Source organism: Orbicella faveolata, unplaced genomic scaffold (genome assembly GCF_042242905.1).
Source record: "Orbicella faveolata isolate gen_17 unplaced genomic scaffold, um_ofav_v1 contig_12, whole genome shotgun sequence".
Taxonomy (NCBI): Eukaryota; Metazoa; Cnidaria; class Anthozoa; order Scleractinia; family Merulinidae; genus Orbicella; species Orbicella faveolata.
Window position 1 is genome coordinate 17827093 of NW_028301539.1, and position 15408 is coordinate 17842500.

General features: G+C 39.8%; 2 protein-coding genes across 2 annotated transcripts in view; one reads left to right on the forward strand and one right to left on the reverse strand.

Annotated features, from left to right (window-relative positions):
- Positions 1–342: 342 nt before the first annotated feature.
- Positions 343–14290, reverse strand: LOC110060840 (acetyl-CoA acetyltransferase, mitochondrial-like). Its single transcript, XM_020767643.2, has 15 exons — positions 14176–14290; positions 14036–14083; positions 13296–13413; positions 12563–12658; positions 11494–11594; positions 9249–9341; positions 8548–8598; positions 7413–7514; positions 6679–6730; positions 5724–5819; positions 3438–3551; positions 3116–3180; positions 2244–2333; positions 1236–1303; positions 343–932 (listed from the first exon to the last, which is right to left on the reverse strand). The coding sequence occupies exons 1-15, from the start codon at positions 14230–14232 to the stop codon at positions 812–814; spliced, it is 1272 nt and encodes a 423-aa protein (XP_020623302.2). The 5' UTR covers positions 14233–14290; the 3' UTR covers positions 343–811.
- A 29-nt stretch (positions 14291–14319) lies between these two features.
- LOC110060841 (uncharacterized) overlaps positions 14320–15408 on the forward strand; it is a 6057-nt gene continuing 4968 nt past the window's right edge. The window contains exon 1 of the mRNA XM_020767644.2: positions 14320–14446. Coding sequence (XP_020623303.2) covers positions 14348–14446 — 99 coding nt within the window. The 5' untranslated portion in view covers positions 14320–14347. The remainder of the gene's footprint in view (positions 14447–15408) is intronic.

Sequence of the window (15408 nt, forward strand, 5' to 3'; positions counted from 1 at the left end):
GTCTGGGTTCAAACCATGGTCATTGTCACTGTTGTGTCACTCTCAATGCATCTCCCTGCCAAGGAGCAAGTACCGTATTACAACACCAGAAAACCACGCATAGGTAACTCGACTGAGTGATCTGGTGTCAGCAAATTTAATCTGGCTGAGTAATGAGCCAGTAGGCTCCTCGTTGAATTATCGGAAGCGTTAATTATCTTGATAGATTTCTTAGCAGTCCTCTACCCGATGACCAAGCCCAGGGTCTCAGAGAATGAAAATGCGTTACATTCTCGCGTTTTCGGCTTGGCTTGGATTGTTTCGACTTTTACCAAATACTGGGGTTAAAATAATCAGAGTACATTCACGAAACTCTTCTAGAATTTATTACAATCGAATTTAATTCCCGGTGACAGGGCTCTGAGATTGCGCCCTGAACTAAAATGGTGTGAGCTTTACGAGGTGCTTATTGATTACAGCGAGAGATCGGCATTCTACTGGCCTAAACTGTCTTGTTTGGCCAACAAAAATTGATTAGTTTATCGGGCTCCTTGACCGGCAACCACAAACATTTTAGGAATGCGTTATGTTCAGTTTTTCTTTTTTCGCCGACGAAGAGGAGTTTCAAGACTCCAGACTATAGCGGTCGCATTAGCTAGCAACGAGTTCGTACTGTACATTCATCTTTTAAAATTTCACACCCAGCTGAACATCACATCACCCAGTGACCATTCCCTCCCATCCATATATAGGCAGTTTAACTGCACATGCGCTATAAATACATGTCACGAAATCAGAGTCAATGTGATGACGTCACAGGTTTCTAAGCACGTCAGAGTTTTTTGATGACCATCGCTGATGCGCCACCACCGCCATTACAGATGCTTGCTAGACCTAGGGCTCCCTCGGGCAGGGTATGCGTCATGTGGGCTATAAGTCGCGAACCAGACATTCTGTAAAATAAAAGCAGCCTTCATTATTTGATATCGGTGAACGTGGTAAAAGATTTTTGGATAACACTGGACAGAAGTGAGATGAGAACAAGACGCGCGCGATGAAATGCCTGCGAGCAAGCTTACCTTTGAGTCACGCGCGCGGGCGAAGCGATACGGCGGGGAAGAGTCTGGTGCGTACGTGCCAAGTATGTTGAAAGTGGCGTGTGTGCTCAAACGCAGGCTATGGTTTCCCTCCGGTGTCCCTTTTTTCTGGTAAGTCAAGTTTGTTCCACATAACACATAACATTCCACATAACTCACCCAATAGGATGGCCTACTGAAACGGCGCCTCCATGGATGTTCACTTTGTCTGGGTCTAACTCCATCAGCTGTAAAGAGAAGAGATAAGATTCTTTTTGCAATAACTGTCTAATTTCTCGCGTGCTGATTCGCTCATTTTTATCATCAATAAGAGTACAGACGGATAAAATACTAATTTATGCAAGCTTTCAAGTTCAACTTTCAGCTGTCAAACTGTCAACTCTTGAACCAATGAGAATCAAAAAGCGAGAAAAGCTATTGACACTGTTCGCGTCATTTTGAATAAAATTCACTTATTTTTGTTTACGGCGTCTTTTCCCTTCATTTATTCCCAGCATTTGATCATTTTGGGATCTTGTTATTGTAAAAAACAAAAAGACGTCAGTTTTTTTAATGCGTCTGTCCTCTTATTGATGATAAATTGCGTCATAACATTGTAAAACTTTACTGCGGAACCACTCGCCTGTGGCTCATGGTTCCACAGCCACTTTGACAATGTTATGACGCAATTTATCATCAGTATATCAATATGATCATCAGTTTAAAATGAGCATACAAGGTGGGTCTTAGCGCAGTTCAGTCTACGTAAACATGCATATAACGTATCATTTTATTACTTTCTCTAACGAACGGCTAGCTCGAGACGTCAGCTATTTAGAAAATTGACTCATCAACTACAAGTTATATGAGAAGCTTTATCTTCCGTACAAGTCTTGAGGTGGAAGCGTATAAATTTGCGAGTTTTCCAAGGAGAACCAAACACTTCCAAAATATTAAAGTTATTCTACAAACTAATACCATACATTTCTTTGTTGGCTAGTAAAGAGTATTTCATTTTATATCAAGACCATATGCCCTAGTTGATAATTTCCCCATTCTCGTTACCTGTTCGCTCAACAATGTATGTAAAAATGTAAGGATAATATCATATACCAATTACTCCGAAGAGTCAAAAGTTTAACAAAGGGTTAACAAAACTCCCGGCATGGTCAAGAAGGTGAAACAAACCTTGATGTTGGCCAGAACAACAGCGCTGAACGCCTCGTTAATTTCCCACATGTGAATATCCTCCTTTTTCAATCCAGTCTGTTGTAACAACTAAAGGACAAACGAAAACAAGATTGGAATCTAACCGTTGCGTGCTTTAACTTCTAAAAGCGGTAGAAATAAATTGTTTTGCAGTTGGGCCTGTTGATAGAGCAGTTTTGAACTGGGTGTCGTAAAACCAAAACCAAAGTAATCCCTATGGCCAATCACAAAGGACCCAAGTAAACCAGTTAACCAATCAAAACTCAAAGCAAATACATATAGCCGATGCAAAGCGCGGGAAAACATGTGAGAGCGAGCCACGACTGGTTTTACAGTGTGGCAAATGTAGTTAGTGTGGGAGGCGCGGTGGCCTCATGGTTAGTGTGTGGTTGTCTCCTGGTCGAGCGGTCCGTGTTCGAGCCATGGCCAGGGACACTGTGTTGTGTTTTTAGGCAAAACACTTTACTCTCACAGTGCCTCTCTCCACGCTGGTGTATAAATAGGTGGTATCTACTACCGGCGAACTTAATGCCGAGGGTAACCCAGCGATGGACTAGCATCCCATCCAGGGGGAGTAGAAATACTCCTAGTCGCTTCATGCTGCAGAAACCGGAGATAAGCTCCGGCCTGATGGACTACTTCGCTCGTATGCAGACTCTAAATGTAATTAAAACGAAGATGTTGCCCCATTAGCCAATCAGCAATCTTGAAGAGGTTCATGTGACTTTTCCCGCGTATGGCGCCAGTTATATGTTTTCCCGCGCTTTGCATCCGTTACTCGTGGTCACTAGTAGAAGTTTTTCGTCCTTGTTAAAGCACAGCATTAACTGTATAAATTAATAACTGCGTACCTTTGGCATTGCCGCTGCTGGTGCAATAGGAAAGTCAATTGGTGCAACTGAGGCGTCAGCAAATCCTGAAGAAGAAAACAAATTGTTTTACTCGGCATCATTAACAAAACAGAGTACTTTGTCTGTTAAATAGTTCTGACAATTAACAGGCGCTGTATAAGGAAATGACTCCGTGGGACTGGACCAGAGAGTGGCGAAAATCGAGCCTAGTAGTACTTCAGGACAATTAATCCTCTCCTTGGAGATGTTCTTCAGCCTTGTCAAAAGTTGAAAGGTCTTGCGGTATTTTTATTCGCTAATAACCAGACTCTTCTATACTCACCTATTATGGAAGCAAGCGGCTTCACTCCTAGCCGGTCAGCAACCTGTCTGGTCATGAGCACGAGGGCGGCAGCCCCGTCATTCAGTGTGCTGGCATTGGCGGCTGTTACTGTTCCTGAAGAGTAAAATTTCCCGTGTCAGGTAACACTCTTGGAACAAAACAAGCTTCATTAGGCGCCTTACTTTAAGCGAAAAGCACTATGTAGACTCGACAAAGTTTTCGATCGACCTTTGACAACTTTTTGACATCTTTACTTTGGCCTTTCTGTTGCTTGGCCAATCAAAACCCAAGTTAGCCTAGGGAGCGGGGCATTCAAAACGGCACGTGACAATAAGATACAGGTGCAGTTGTTCGCTGTTTATGGCCAATCAAACCAAAAAGATATCAAAATGCTCTCAACCATTAGTTAAAATCTTCTGTATTACTTGGTGCTGTGAAAACCATGGATGGTTAAAAGGAATTTTAATTTCGTGGAGCCATTGCTTTTAGTTTCATACCATATTTGTAGTGTTCTCCAGAAGCGCCGGCGGCCGGCGTTTTCGCCGGCTACTCGCGTTTCAAGCGCCAGCTACTTTTGTGAGACAAAACCACAGAAAATGATTCTTCTGTTTCTGTAAGACGATTCGAGCGAAGCTTGAATTTGCGCTTAAGGTGGCTCAAAACAGTTTCCAGCAGTTAGATTTTGATGGGTCATTATTAACCACTCTTTATCACTTGATGCAACAATCATGGTATCAACAAACTGCCCAGTCATTGGTGAACACGCTGTTATCATTTTCGTACACAATGGGTCACCATAGCAACAAAATGACCTGCTAAAAACACTCTTAATTATAGTTTTAGGGGCTTATAATTCAAAAACGGCACGGTGAAATTTTTTTAGATTATTAAATTTTGATAAGCACGATAAGACGCAACGTTTGGCAAAGTTTAAAAAAATTCTGTATATAGGGTTCAGAGCCACCCTAAATTTTCAAAACTTTAATGTAGGTCATACTGTTGCTATGGTAACCTATTGCGTCACGAAATTGACAACACTGTGTTCACCAATGATTGAGCAGTTTTTTGATACCATGATTGTGGCATCAAGTGTTAAATAGTGTTTATAACGACCCATCAAAATCTAAGAGCTGGAAACTGTTTTGAGCCACCTTAAAATAAGTTCCAAACACAGTAAGCGAACATGTTATTATATCTGGAGGAAACGATAAACAACAGCTATCTACTGTTATAGACAGATAAGAACGTAAAATGTTCTTTTAGTTGCTCAAAGACAGACATGTAACATTGTTAAAAGTGCATTGGCGGAAGCTTCCAATGTAGGCTACAACTTTTGCCGCGATTCTGTTCCGATTCTGTCCGTGTATTTCGTCAATTCCATCGTGCAAGTTCGTCTCTCAAAGAGCACGTGGTGTGAACAACTTGAGGTCCTTGAGGCAGCCAACGAGAAAATTTTCGTGAAATCAGGAATGTCCAAGCGAAAATCCGTGCCGAAACAATTCCGACACATTCTAGCTCTGACCTCAGGATACCAATTATTTTCAGCTTCACAGAGTAATAATAAGACTGACATGTTTGACAAGGTCTGTATACAAAAACAGCATTAGTCGACACGTTTCTGTATGGACATCTTGTCAGTTTGTATAGCATTCCGCCTATCAGGTGCCTTGTGGTAATTTATAAGCCAACTGTACACAAGGAATGCAACAACTATACAACAGCTTTTATTAACAGTTGTATTTTTTCCCTCACAAGAGCTAAATTTTATATTTTTCGTTACAGACAAAATAAAGTTACCTTTTAACACATCTCATTATACAGTGGAATTCAGATTCTACGAACCTCCAAGGGAAACTAAAATTGGTTTGAAAAATCGGGTATTTCGAGAAATCGGGGGTAAAATTACAGTGTTCGACAGAGGGAAGGGAGGCGACTTTTTATTTGAGTTATTGGGGGGTTTGAAATATCGAAGGTTCGAGAAATCGGGATTCCAATGAAAAACGTTTACAAAAATAAACGTGAAACAACAGTACTGTTTTTACAGCATTTCTCACCGTAGCAATGACCTGCAGAACAGGCGGACTAGCGCCGGAACAGAAAGCAAAACGCGATACACGAGCGCGGAGCGCTACCAAGGGCGCAAAGAAAGAGTCCAGATTACTTCGACCCGCGCTTCACGCTCTGCGCCGCTAATCCGCCTGTTCTGCAGGCTAACGTAGCAATTGTCTATAATTAGTGAGCAGTGTGGGCAAGATTTCCAATCCCAGTGAACTAACTGAAACTCACCATTGTTTTTCTGAAAGGCAGGCTTCAGGGTAGCGAATTTGTCATACGACACTCGCTTGAACTCTTCATCTTCACTGAAGACAACATCAGGTTTACCTAGAAAAGATAAAATAATGAAACTTGAATTAATTTCCAAAACGTTTGAAATTTACGGTGTGGTAGAATCATATTTATATGCTGAACTGACATGTAAGCGTTGGGAACTGACAACAGACGTTGACGAATCGACTTCATACGTTGGCGAACTGGTCACTGGCGAAACGACCGGTTAAATTACCATCTCGACAAAAGCAGAATGGTGCGCAACATTGATAACTTTGTACAGATAAAACCTCCCGAGAGACCCAAAGTTTTTCATTGGTATAAAGTTAAATTGGACAACACACTGGGAAAAAACTGTCTGAAAAGATGCTTTTAAAGGTGGCTCAAAACAGTTTCCAGCACTTTCCAAGACTTAGACTTCAATGAGTCATTACAACCGCCCTTCCTCTGAACCCAAGTACAGCATTTTTTTAAACTTTGCCAAAAGTTGCATCTTATTCCGCTAATCAAAATTCGATAACAAAGAATGGAGGTCACTGAGCTTGTTTTTGCGTCATTAGCAGTTTAAAGTAAAATTAAGGGTGCTTTTAGTAGGTCATACTGCTGCTATGATAACCTATTGTGTCACGAAAATGATAACTACAAGCAGCATCAACCGATAAATAGTGGTTGAAATGACCCATCAAAATCTGAGTCTTGGAAAGTGCTGGAAACTGCTTTGAGCCGCCTTACAATGGTCACAGACCCAACCAGCTATGGCTTTCTATCCTTTATTTTACAGCATTTAAACAAAGTCACTGTAGACTTAGAAATCTCATTTCAAACATTGGATCATCCTTGGCATGAAACACTTAAAGTAGATTAATGAGTTAGATGTGTGGAAAATGACTAGTTATATAGCAGGCTATCATACCTTTCTTTTGAGGAATAGTGACTGGGATGACTTCATTGTTAAATGTCCCTGCCTTAAAAAAACAATACGATAAAACAATAATTTTCTTACAAACACTGTACATTAATTACATGATTGTAAAGAGACAAAGGAAAATATATTTTTTGGTGTGCTGATCAAACAATGTGCAGTTCCAGTGTTAACATCCTTACCCAGTGCAAAGTAGGTCAGTTCACAGAAAATTCAGTGAGAGAGGTGAATCAAAAACTGAAATTTGTAATTAGATCTAATTAAGGAAAGTATGAACTTCCAGATGGGTTGGGTTAGCGAGAGGAGGTTCAGCCGACTCAAGAACTGCCAGTGGCAAGTGCACACTTGTAGCATCTCTTCTAAATGTTAACTATATATTTTCTTATTTGTTTGTTTATTTACTTGGAGCAGTTTTCAATTGAGTGCTGTAAAACCAAAACCAAAGTAATCACCCAGGCCAGTCACAAAAGGCACAGAACATCTACTGAACCAATCAAAAGGTAAAGCAAATATGTCTAGCTGTCATAAAGCATGGGAAAATGTGTGTGAGCGTCGCTACTGTCGATTGGTTTTGCTTCTTATCCCTGATTGAAGGACAAAGTAGCACAATTATTTTAAGCCAGTACAAACCAAAGCAAAAGCCATGCATTTTCAACAATCAAGTGAAAACCGCTCTATTTATACATTTATTACATTTTATTTACAGGCCTTGATAGATGTATTACCTGCCATGCAGCTTCTGTCTTCTTGTAAGAACTAATTGCAAATTCGTCCTGTTCCTCTCTACTTATTCCAAGCTTTGATGCTGTATTTTCTGCACAGTTACCCTGAAGAACAGAAGAAAAACCAAAGTATGTCTTTCTTTAGCCCTGAACTGAGCAACAATTAAGAAATAGAAAACATGTACCGTGTTTCTAGCGAGTTATAGAAACGTGAGTGGAAGTTTGGGAGAATGAGAAATGCTGTGGGAACACTGGCCGCAGGCAAGTGTTTCCACAGTTTTTTCGAGTTTTTGTGACACCGCAACAAAAAAGGAAAACAACTTGTTAACTTTGATTATCAAAATGTAAATTCTCTTTGCTCACGCCATCATTACATCAACAGCTTGTGCTAGTTCTGTGTTTCTATCGAGTTATAGAAACATGATTTTTAACCAATCAGCGTGCATATTTTCTTAGGACTGTTTTCTAATAGATTTTTAATAGGAGTTCCATACAATTATATACTGTATGTAAGTTTGAAATTGGCTAAGATCTACATCTAGTATGTCCCACAGTAAGAATTTAACACCATAACATGATCTGAGAAAAAATCCTTGCATACCCTAAGAAAAGTCATTAGAAATTCCCAGGGGGTGGGCTCTCAAAAAGCCAAAAAATTTTTAAGGAGAGTAGTGAAAGCTAAACTGGAATTTTTTGTGGAGGAGTAGATAGGGGGCTCCAACCCAAAAAACCTTCAGCGGGGAGGGAATGGATATTTTCTACCACAACACAATTAGAGTATATATGAAGTAATTAGAGATTGAACTTGAGTTGAAAAATAATATTTGACAAGGTCTGTATACAAAAACAGCTGCATTAGTTGACAAGTTTCTGTATGGACATCTTGTCAGTTGGTTTAGCATTCTGCCTATCAGGTGACTCGTGGTGAGCTATTAGCCAACTGTACACAAGGAATGCAGCTATATTGACTGTCTTTCTAAGATTTTCTAGTCAAAGACATTGTTATACTAACAATGGATTGTTATTATGGGTACAAACACAGAAATGAAATCAATCAATACAGAAGCAAGCAAAATAAAAAATGTTTGCAGTTGTTGGTTTTAGTGAGGACTATAGTCTGAAGTACATCATTACGTACCATGTGGATCTGATTATACACATCCCATAAGCCATCTTTGACAATTCCATCCTACAAGAAAAAAATAAACAGAGTTTGAAATGACTTCCAGCATTTGAAAATACTTTATGACTGGATGACCTACAGACTACTAGTGCAACAATCGGATTTAATTATTTTTGCACCCAAGTTTATCTGGTATCTGTTATTTATTGTCATTCATAATATGAGTTATTGAATTCATCTACATGTTTTTACATTACATTTGGCTGGCATTTCTCTTTAGCTTGTTTAAATATCAGAGTTTGAGTGTCAATTTATGCAACATGATTGTCTGAGTGGCAGGCATTCAAAGGGGAGGCAGACAGGGGAAGTTGAATTAGGAGCATGCCCTTGCACCCCATGCTCGAATTTGACTTCTCCCATCTCCTTCCCCTTCGCAAAAGTGCCACAGAGCTAGCAATATGGATGTCTACAACTAGAGTGGACATCTTTTACCAGACCAGTCTGCAAAACATACTTGACCATGCTTGCATTACTGTGCAAGACTGTGATAAATATTGAATGCCATGAATTGCGTCATTGTGGTTGCAACTGACAACCTGTCAGGGACGGTGGTATTTGCAAGTAGCGCTGCAAATGAAAACTTTCACTACTCCATCAGGCAAAAAAAAATGGTTCATGACTACATATACTTGCAGTTTTGTACCATAGTAACCTACTTCCATTGTGTGACCCCCATATTTTGGTGGATCTCTGCCAACTAGAAATGGTACATTAGACATGCTCTCCATTCCACCAGCAACCATCACTTCCTGGTGATGAAACAATACCATACAATTAAATTTTAAAAGATGTCAAAGCTTAAGGACCTTAAGTCCAACACTAATTAAAGCCAAACTGACCTATACTCCTGAAGGCGGGATCCCATACAAAAGGGATGGAGCTGCTCATCATACCTTTTAGGGGTTAAAAAAGCGGTTTTGCTACCTCTTAGGGTGTTCAGTCTCAAAAGGCCCACAACAGGAGCTTATGTGGTACACTTTAGGGTATTGAGCCAAAAACAGTATGACAGGAGATAATGTGTTGTTCTAGAATTGGTAGTATTTGGTATACCTCTTAGGGGTGAAAAATATATCAAGCCACACCCACAAAACAGGATCTTAGTACCTCTTAGGAGTTCTTTACAAAGTTATAAACAACCCCATCCTTTTTGTGTTGGAGACCCCCCACTGGGCCTACACTACCAGAGCATTTCTGATCTTCTCAACATAACATGGGTGGAATCTACATGTAGTCCATAGAAATTGACTCCACCCCCACCCAGCATCTGGTCAGAGAAACAGTATCCATTCATCACTTCTGGGAAGAGAGAGAGATTTACTGCGAGAGTAAGTAAGGCAAGGTTAAAAGTCGAGGTTGGGCCAAGTGGTCCACACAGCTTTCATCAGGACCTTACTGTGGTTTCTGTAGCATTAAGTCTACTTCCCCCTGCAAGGAATGGTAGTCCATTGCAGGGTTACCACGCCCCAGCAATAAATTTGCTGGTACCCATTTCTATACCTGGGGGGAGAGAAGGCAAAGTGTCTTACCCGAGAACACAACACAATGACCCCAGCCAGGGCTCAAAACCAGACCTCTTAATCTGGGGTCCAACACACTAACTTTTAGACAACCACACCTCAAGCAATGGGGAGTAAGTGTCTCGCCCAACAACAAAACACACTGACCCAGACCAGCACTTAAACTCTTTCGTCCAACATGCTAGCCATTAGGCTGCCATGTTTCCTGTAGAAAGTCTCAAAGACAGAATCAAAATTCTCTTTAGAGCTTCTATACATTATCAAAAACCTACTTGGGAGAATTTGTGCTAAAGTAGATGCTCTTTGCTAAGATGATGCAAACCACATAAACACAGAAAAAAAAATGTGAGACAATTAAACATTTTAGGAAGCTCTTAATAAAAAGCTTTCATCAAATATATAATTGCTTGTTTGTCTTTTTCTGTAGCATTCTTAATTACAAGTGACAAAATTATAGACAAGCCACCTGAACTCAACGAATGCAACAAAAATAACTACATGTATGATTTTGATCATTTACCAGTAAGTATTTTGGGTAACACTGCCCATGTAACTTCACATACCAAACCATCTTAAATAATATTCGGCATGCATAAGGATAGAACATTAATTTATCAAGACGCTGTTTAATGTTCGACAAGAAGCAAGTATGGAGGTGTTGATTTAGGAAGCAGGAGGAGGAGCAGCGGCAGCAACAACAACAAAAATAGCAGTAGAAACAGCTGCAAAAGCAAAGGCAGTAGCAGCAGCAGAAGCAGAAGTAGCAGGAGCAGCAGGAGCAGAAGCAGAAGCAGAAGCAGAAGGAGAAGCAGCAGTAGAAGCAGCACCGGAAGCAGCAGCAGAAGTAGCCTATGAACGGACTCCGTCTGGAAGGGCCAAAAAGCAACTGGATGAGAGTGAAGTGGCAGAGAAGAGAACGGGGTGGAACAACAACAGAACAGCAACAGAAGCTGAAGTGGCAGAAACAGAAGCAAAAGCAGCTGAAGCAGAAACAGAAGTGCTCAGCAGAAGCAGAAGCAGAAGCAGCAGCAACAGAAGCAGAAACAGAAGTGCTCAGCAGAAGCAGAAGCAGAAGCAGCAGCAACAGAAGCAGAAACAGAAGCAAAAGCAGCAGAAACAGAAGCAGCATAAGCATAAGCATAAGCAGAAGCAGAAGCAGCATTAAAAGCACAATCAGAAGCAGCAGCAGAATCAGACCAGAAACAGAAGCGGAAGCAGGAGGAGGGTGGAATACATTATAACCAGTCACACACCCTCAACAGTTAGTTGCACTAAAAAAGAGTTTGGTCGTGATTATGTTGTGATGATGGGTTAGAATTTCATAGTTCCTATTTCCCATAAATCTGAATAGATGGAATACACTACAAGTTAACTGAAACCACACCTGATCTCCACAAGCAAGACTTTGGGCCGCCATCATAATGGACTTCATTCCAGAAGCACAGACCTTGTTTATTGTGGTACAAGGAGTTGATATCGGCAAGCCTGGAGATGGTGATAAGAGGACATACACTTTAGGGTTGCAGTTGCCAGTACTAGAAAGCTAGTTTGTGGAGGCTGTGGTGTTACTAACAGGGAGTAATCATGGAGATGGAATCCAGATCTACAATTTCCTGCCAAAATAACAATCACATCAAACTGACAAGGACATTTAAGAGCAGTTCTGCCCAAATATCAAATAGCCCAGGAAATAGCAAAAAAAGGGATTTCTTCAAACTTGCCCAGAATGAAGCCCTAGGGGCACTAGTCTAAGAAAGACTGGTCTAAATTTGATCAATCAGTCATTGCTTCTTAATTGAATATTTTCTTTTCAATGCCAATGTAATTTTCTTGCAGGAACAGTGGGATCTCCTTAGTGAGCAAGATAGCATCATCCTGTTTTTTTTTTTAAACAGATGACTGAATTTTAACTGTGTTAGTTACCAACACATTCAGTGACATGAATAATATGACTTCAGTAAACGAGGCAAATCATGGTACATGTAGTTCTTATCTACATCTAAATTTATTAAGTTGATAAAATCTTGGAAGACATCACATCAACTGTACATAAGAACTAAAACAGAATATATATATGTACATATGCAAAAGTTAGATAAAAGTAAATGTGTCAAAATAACACGATAAATAAATAGTAATTCCTAGTTACAATTTACTTTACTTATTTCACATACTTCCCTAAATTTAAAAATATTACAATAAATAGTAATTCCTAGTTACAATTTACTTTACTTATTTCACATACTTCCCTAAGTTTAACTTAAAATCAGATAACGACTTGCAATTTACTAAGTCGGCGGGCAGTGAGTTCCACTCTGTTATTGATCTAGGAAAAAAAGAAAACTTAAAAACGTCCTTAGATACTTTTGGCATCCTATATTTAAAAGCATGGCTGTTGAGTGTTCTTTTTTCACTGTTTGGTATTAAGTTCTTTTGTCATTAGGTTCTTATACCTGCTCCAAGGGTTGCCTGTCGTGCGGGAGCTTGACCTTCACCAGCTGTACACACATTTCCCATATAGACTTCTTGCACATCCTCTGGCTTGATACCTGAATTGTAAATACTGGTAAGATGACCAATACTACCTAAGTTAGCCTTTTGAGACCAAATTGAGTAAGATGGGAAGAAAAATTTTCTTGAGATGTTTTCTTCCCTTTAAACTGTGTTGACATTAATTTTATTTAGGAATTATGAATCTCAAGCAAAAAAAAAAACAGCATCTCAACTTGTAGCTAATTTCCAAGAGATGACCTACAATGGTGGACAAAATTCCTGCATGAATTATCTGTCTTTTAAAAACGGAGTTTGAAAAAGCACTGTTATCCTCTTCAAAATTCATTTCTGCCCCCCCCCCCCCCCCACCCCATACAATGTTGAAACTCTGGAGAAATGTCCAACATTGTAGGTGGGGTGGGGGGAGGGGCTGAGCAAGTGTAGTTGAATTTGCGCACGACTGTTTGTTTGGTGCGTGTGAAAAAGTGCCACAAGTGCAAGTTTGTCCCAAGGCTTTTATCCATGATTGTAGGTCCAAGATGTTTTCTAGCATGACTTCAGACTCCTTAATCCTTCAAGAGAAGTACAGGGGTTTCATTGACATTCTCAGCAGGAAGGCGATTGTTTGCACAGGCCCTTAATGAAACCCCTGGAGATAAACAGACAATCAAATGAGCAGTACACTAAATGTACCTGCTTTTCCTACTGCAGCCTTGACAACAATAGCTCCTAGCCGGGGGGCTGGCACACTGCACAGGGAACTTCTAAAAGACCCTATTGGTGTTCTCACTGCACTGGCAATCACCACTTCCTGAGAAAAACACAACAAGCAAACCTTCTTTTCACCTCAATGAAACAAATTATATTTCCATGCTCAAGACTAAACTCGAAACATCTAGGATTTGAACATCAAATTTATTTTAATTTTTTTTGCTATCTATTATATGCCTGCATGTATATAACTATAACTATAACTTTTGTAAAACGAATATTCTAATTTTGATTGTTTGATTCATTATTCAACTCTCGCTCTCCAAACATTCCAGTGTGATGATGACACACCTCTCTCACACCTCCAGTTTTTTCATCACAAGAAAAAAACCGCTTATTTTACATCTAAAACCTAGTTCAGATGTAGGTACAATTAAAACCAATCTTAACAAATAACTATAGATCCAAAAAGCGTGCTAGCCCCCCTGAATGACGATGAAAAATATTACGACATCATGAAATACCGAATGAGCTTGCCGTTTTAACTAAACGTTGCCTGCAATAAAGCTGATTAAAGGTTTGAACACTAGAAAATAAACCAGACCTTTTTCAGTAGGAGGGTCGTAGAAAACAATTTTCTTAATCTAAAATATTTATATGTTAAATTAAGCTTAAGTCGTAAAATATAAATTTTTTAACACAAGCAATTCAAATGCACCCACGTGTAAACCTGAGGCGGTAGAGAGACACTTTCTAGATGCATTCCAACCCTAGGAAATAAAGGTACGAACCATAAATCAGAAAACGGACATGTTATTACCTAGATAAATAGTAATATATGGAAATTAATGAAAAATAATACCAAATATCTTGAGATATTTAGACTCGAAAACCTCATTGCGACAAGAAAGCTGGCCATTTTGTGCGGAGTAGGGGTAACGCACTTGGTACTTCATGTAATCCACAACCAGAAGTGAGGACCATTAGATCGCAGGCTCATCTGCAAGAACAGTGGTAATTTTGGGAAATTAAACATGGACAGTTCTCAAATAATTTTTCATCTCAGAGACATAAACCCAGCAATGGTAAAAGCTTGGAATGAAGAATTTGCTCCTTACAGTACCACTGTCAAGGTGCGCACTAGACGATGGAAAACTTAAATAATTATACAAAGTTCACAGACAGGGAAAATAATATTATATATTTCATATTTCATGATCAAATTTGTCTCCAGGTTCCACACATCAACAAGGCTAGAGGGGGAGGCTAGATATATTGATTGAATATGATTGCAAAACATAAGGATGATCCTTGAAAACTGTAGCAAAGCATGCCCTGAGGACAGAAAGATAAATCCCAAAACATAATTTGCAGAGGTTTTCTGTTCTGCTAGCATTTTCAGTCGATGACTGTTAAGCCAGTGAGTTTCATTTTCTCAAAGTGCCATGCAATATTATGGAAGTTAACATAATTAATGTGTACTTAACATAATTTTTAAGAGTCTCAAGAAGCAAAATTTGCACATTTTCAGCGCGATCAGTCAAGTTATTGGACCATGTGTACTCAAGGCATCAGTGGTCAAGTGTCGAGCGATACCTTTGATCAACCCTCAATCGGCAATCGATCAACATCTTGATCAACCTTCATTTGACTTCTCTATCGATATTCAGTCAACACTTGATGAACATCTCAGTTGACAGTCAGTTCAGGGTGAACTAATTTTAACAGACACGCCATCGAGTGTTGATCAATACATATGACTAGTTGGCCAACACCCTGCCAACAATCGACCAACTGTTGATTGAGTGTTGATCAAGATGTCGATTGAGTATCAATCGAGATGTCAATCAAGATATTAATGGAGTGTTGATTGGTGGTCAATTCGAGGGTATCGGTCGACACTCAACCATAGATGCCCTCAGTACACGTGATCTAAATTACCAATGTCTTGGCCCCAAAAGTGAGTGTATTGTGAATGTTTATTATAGGGATATGACATTTGCGGCTCAGAGATAAAATCAGATGACCTGAGGTAATTGTGTTGTGGCCGTGATTTTGCGGGTAGCCATCGTGTGGGTCAGGTGGGTCTCTGGAG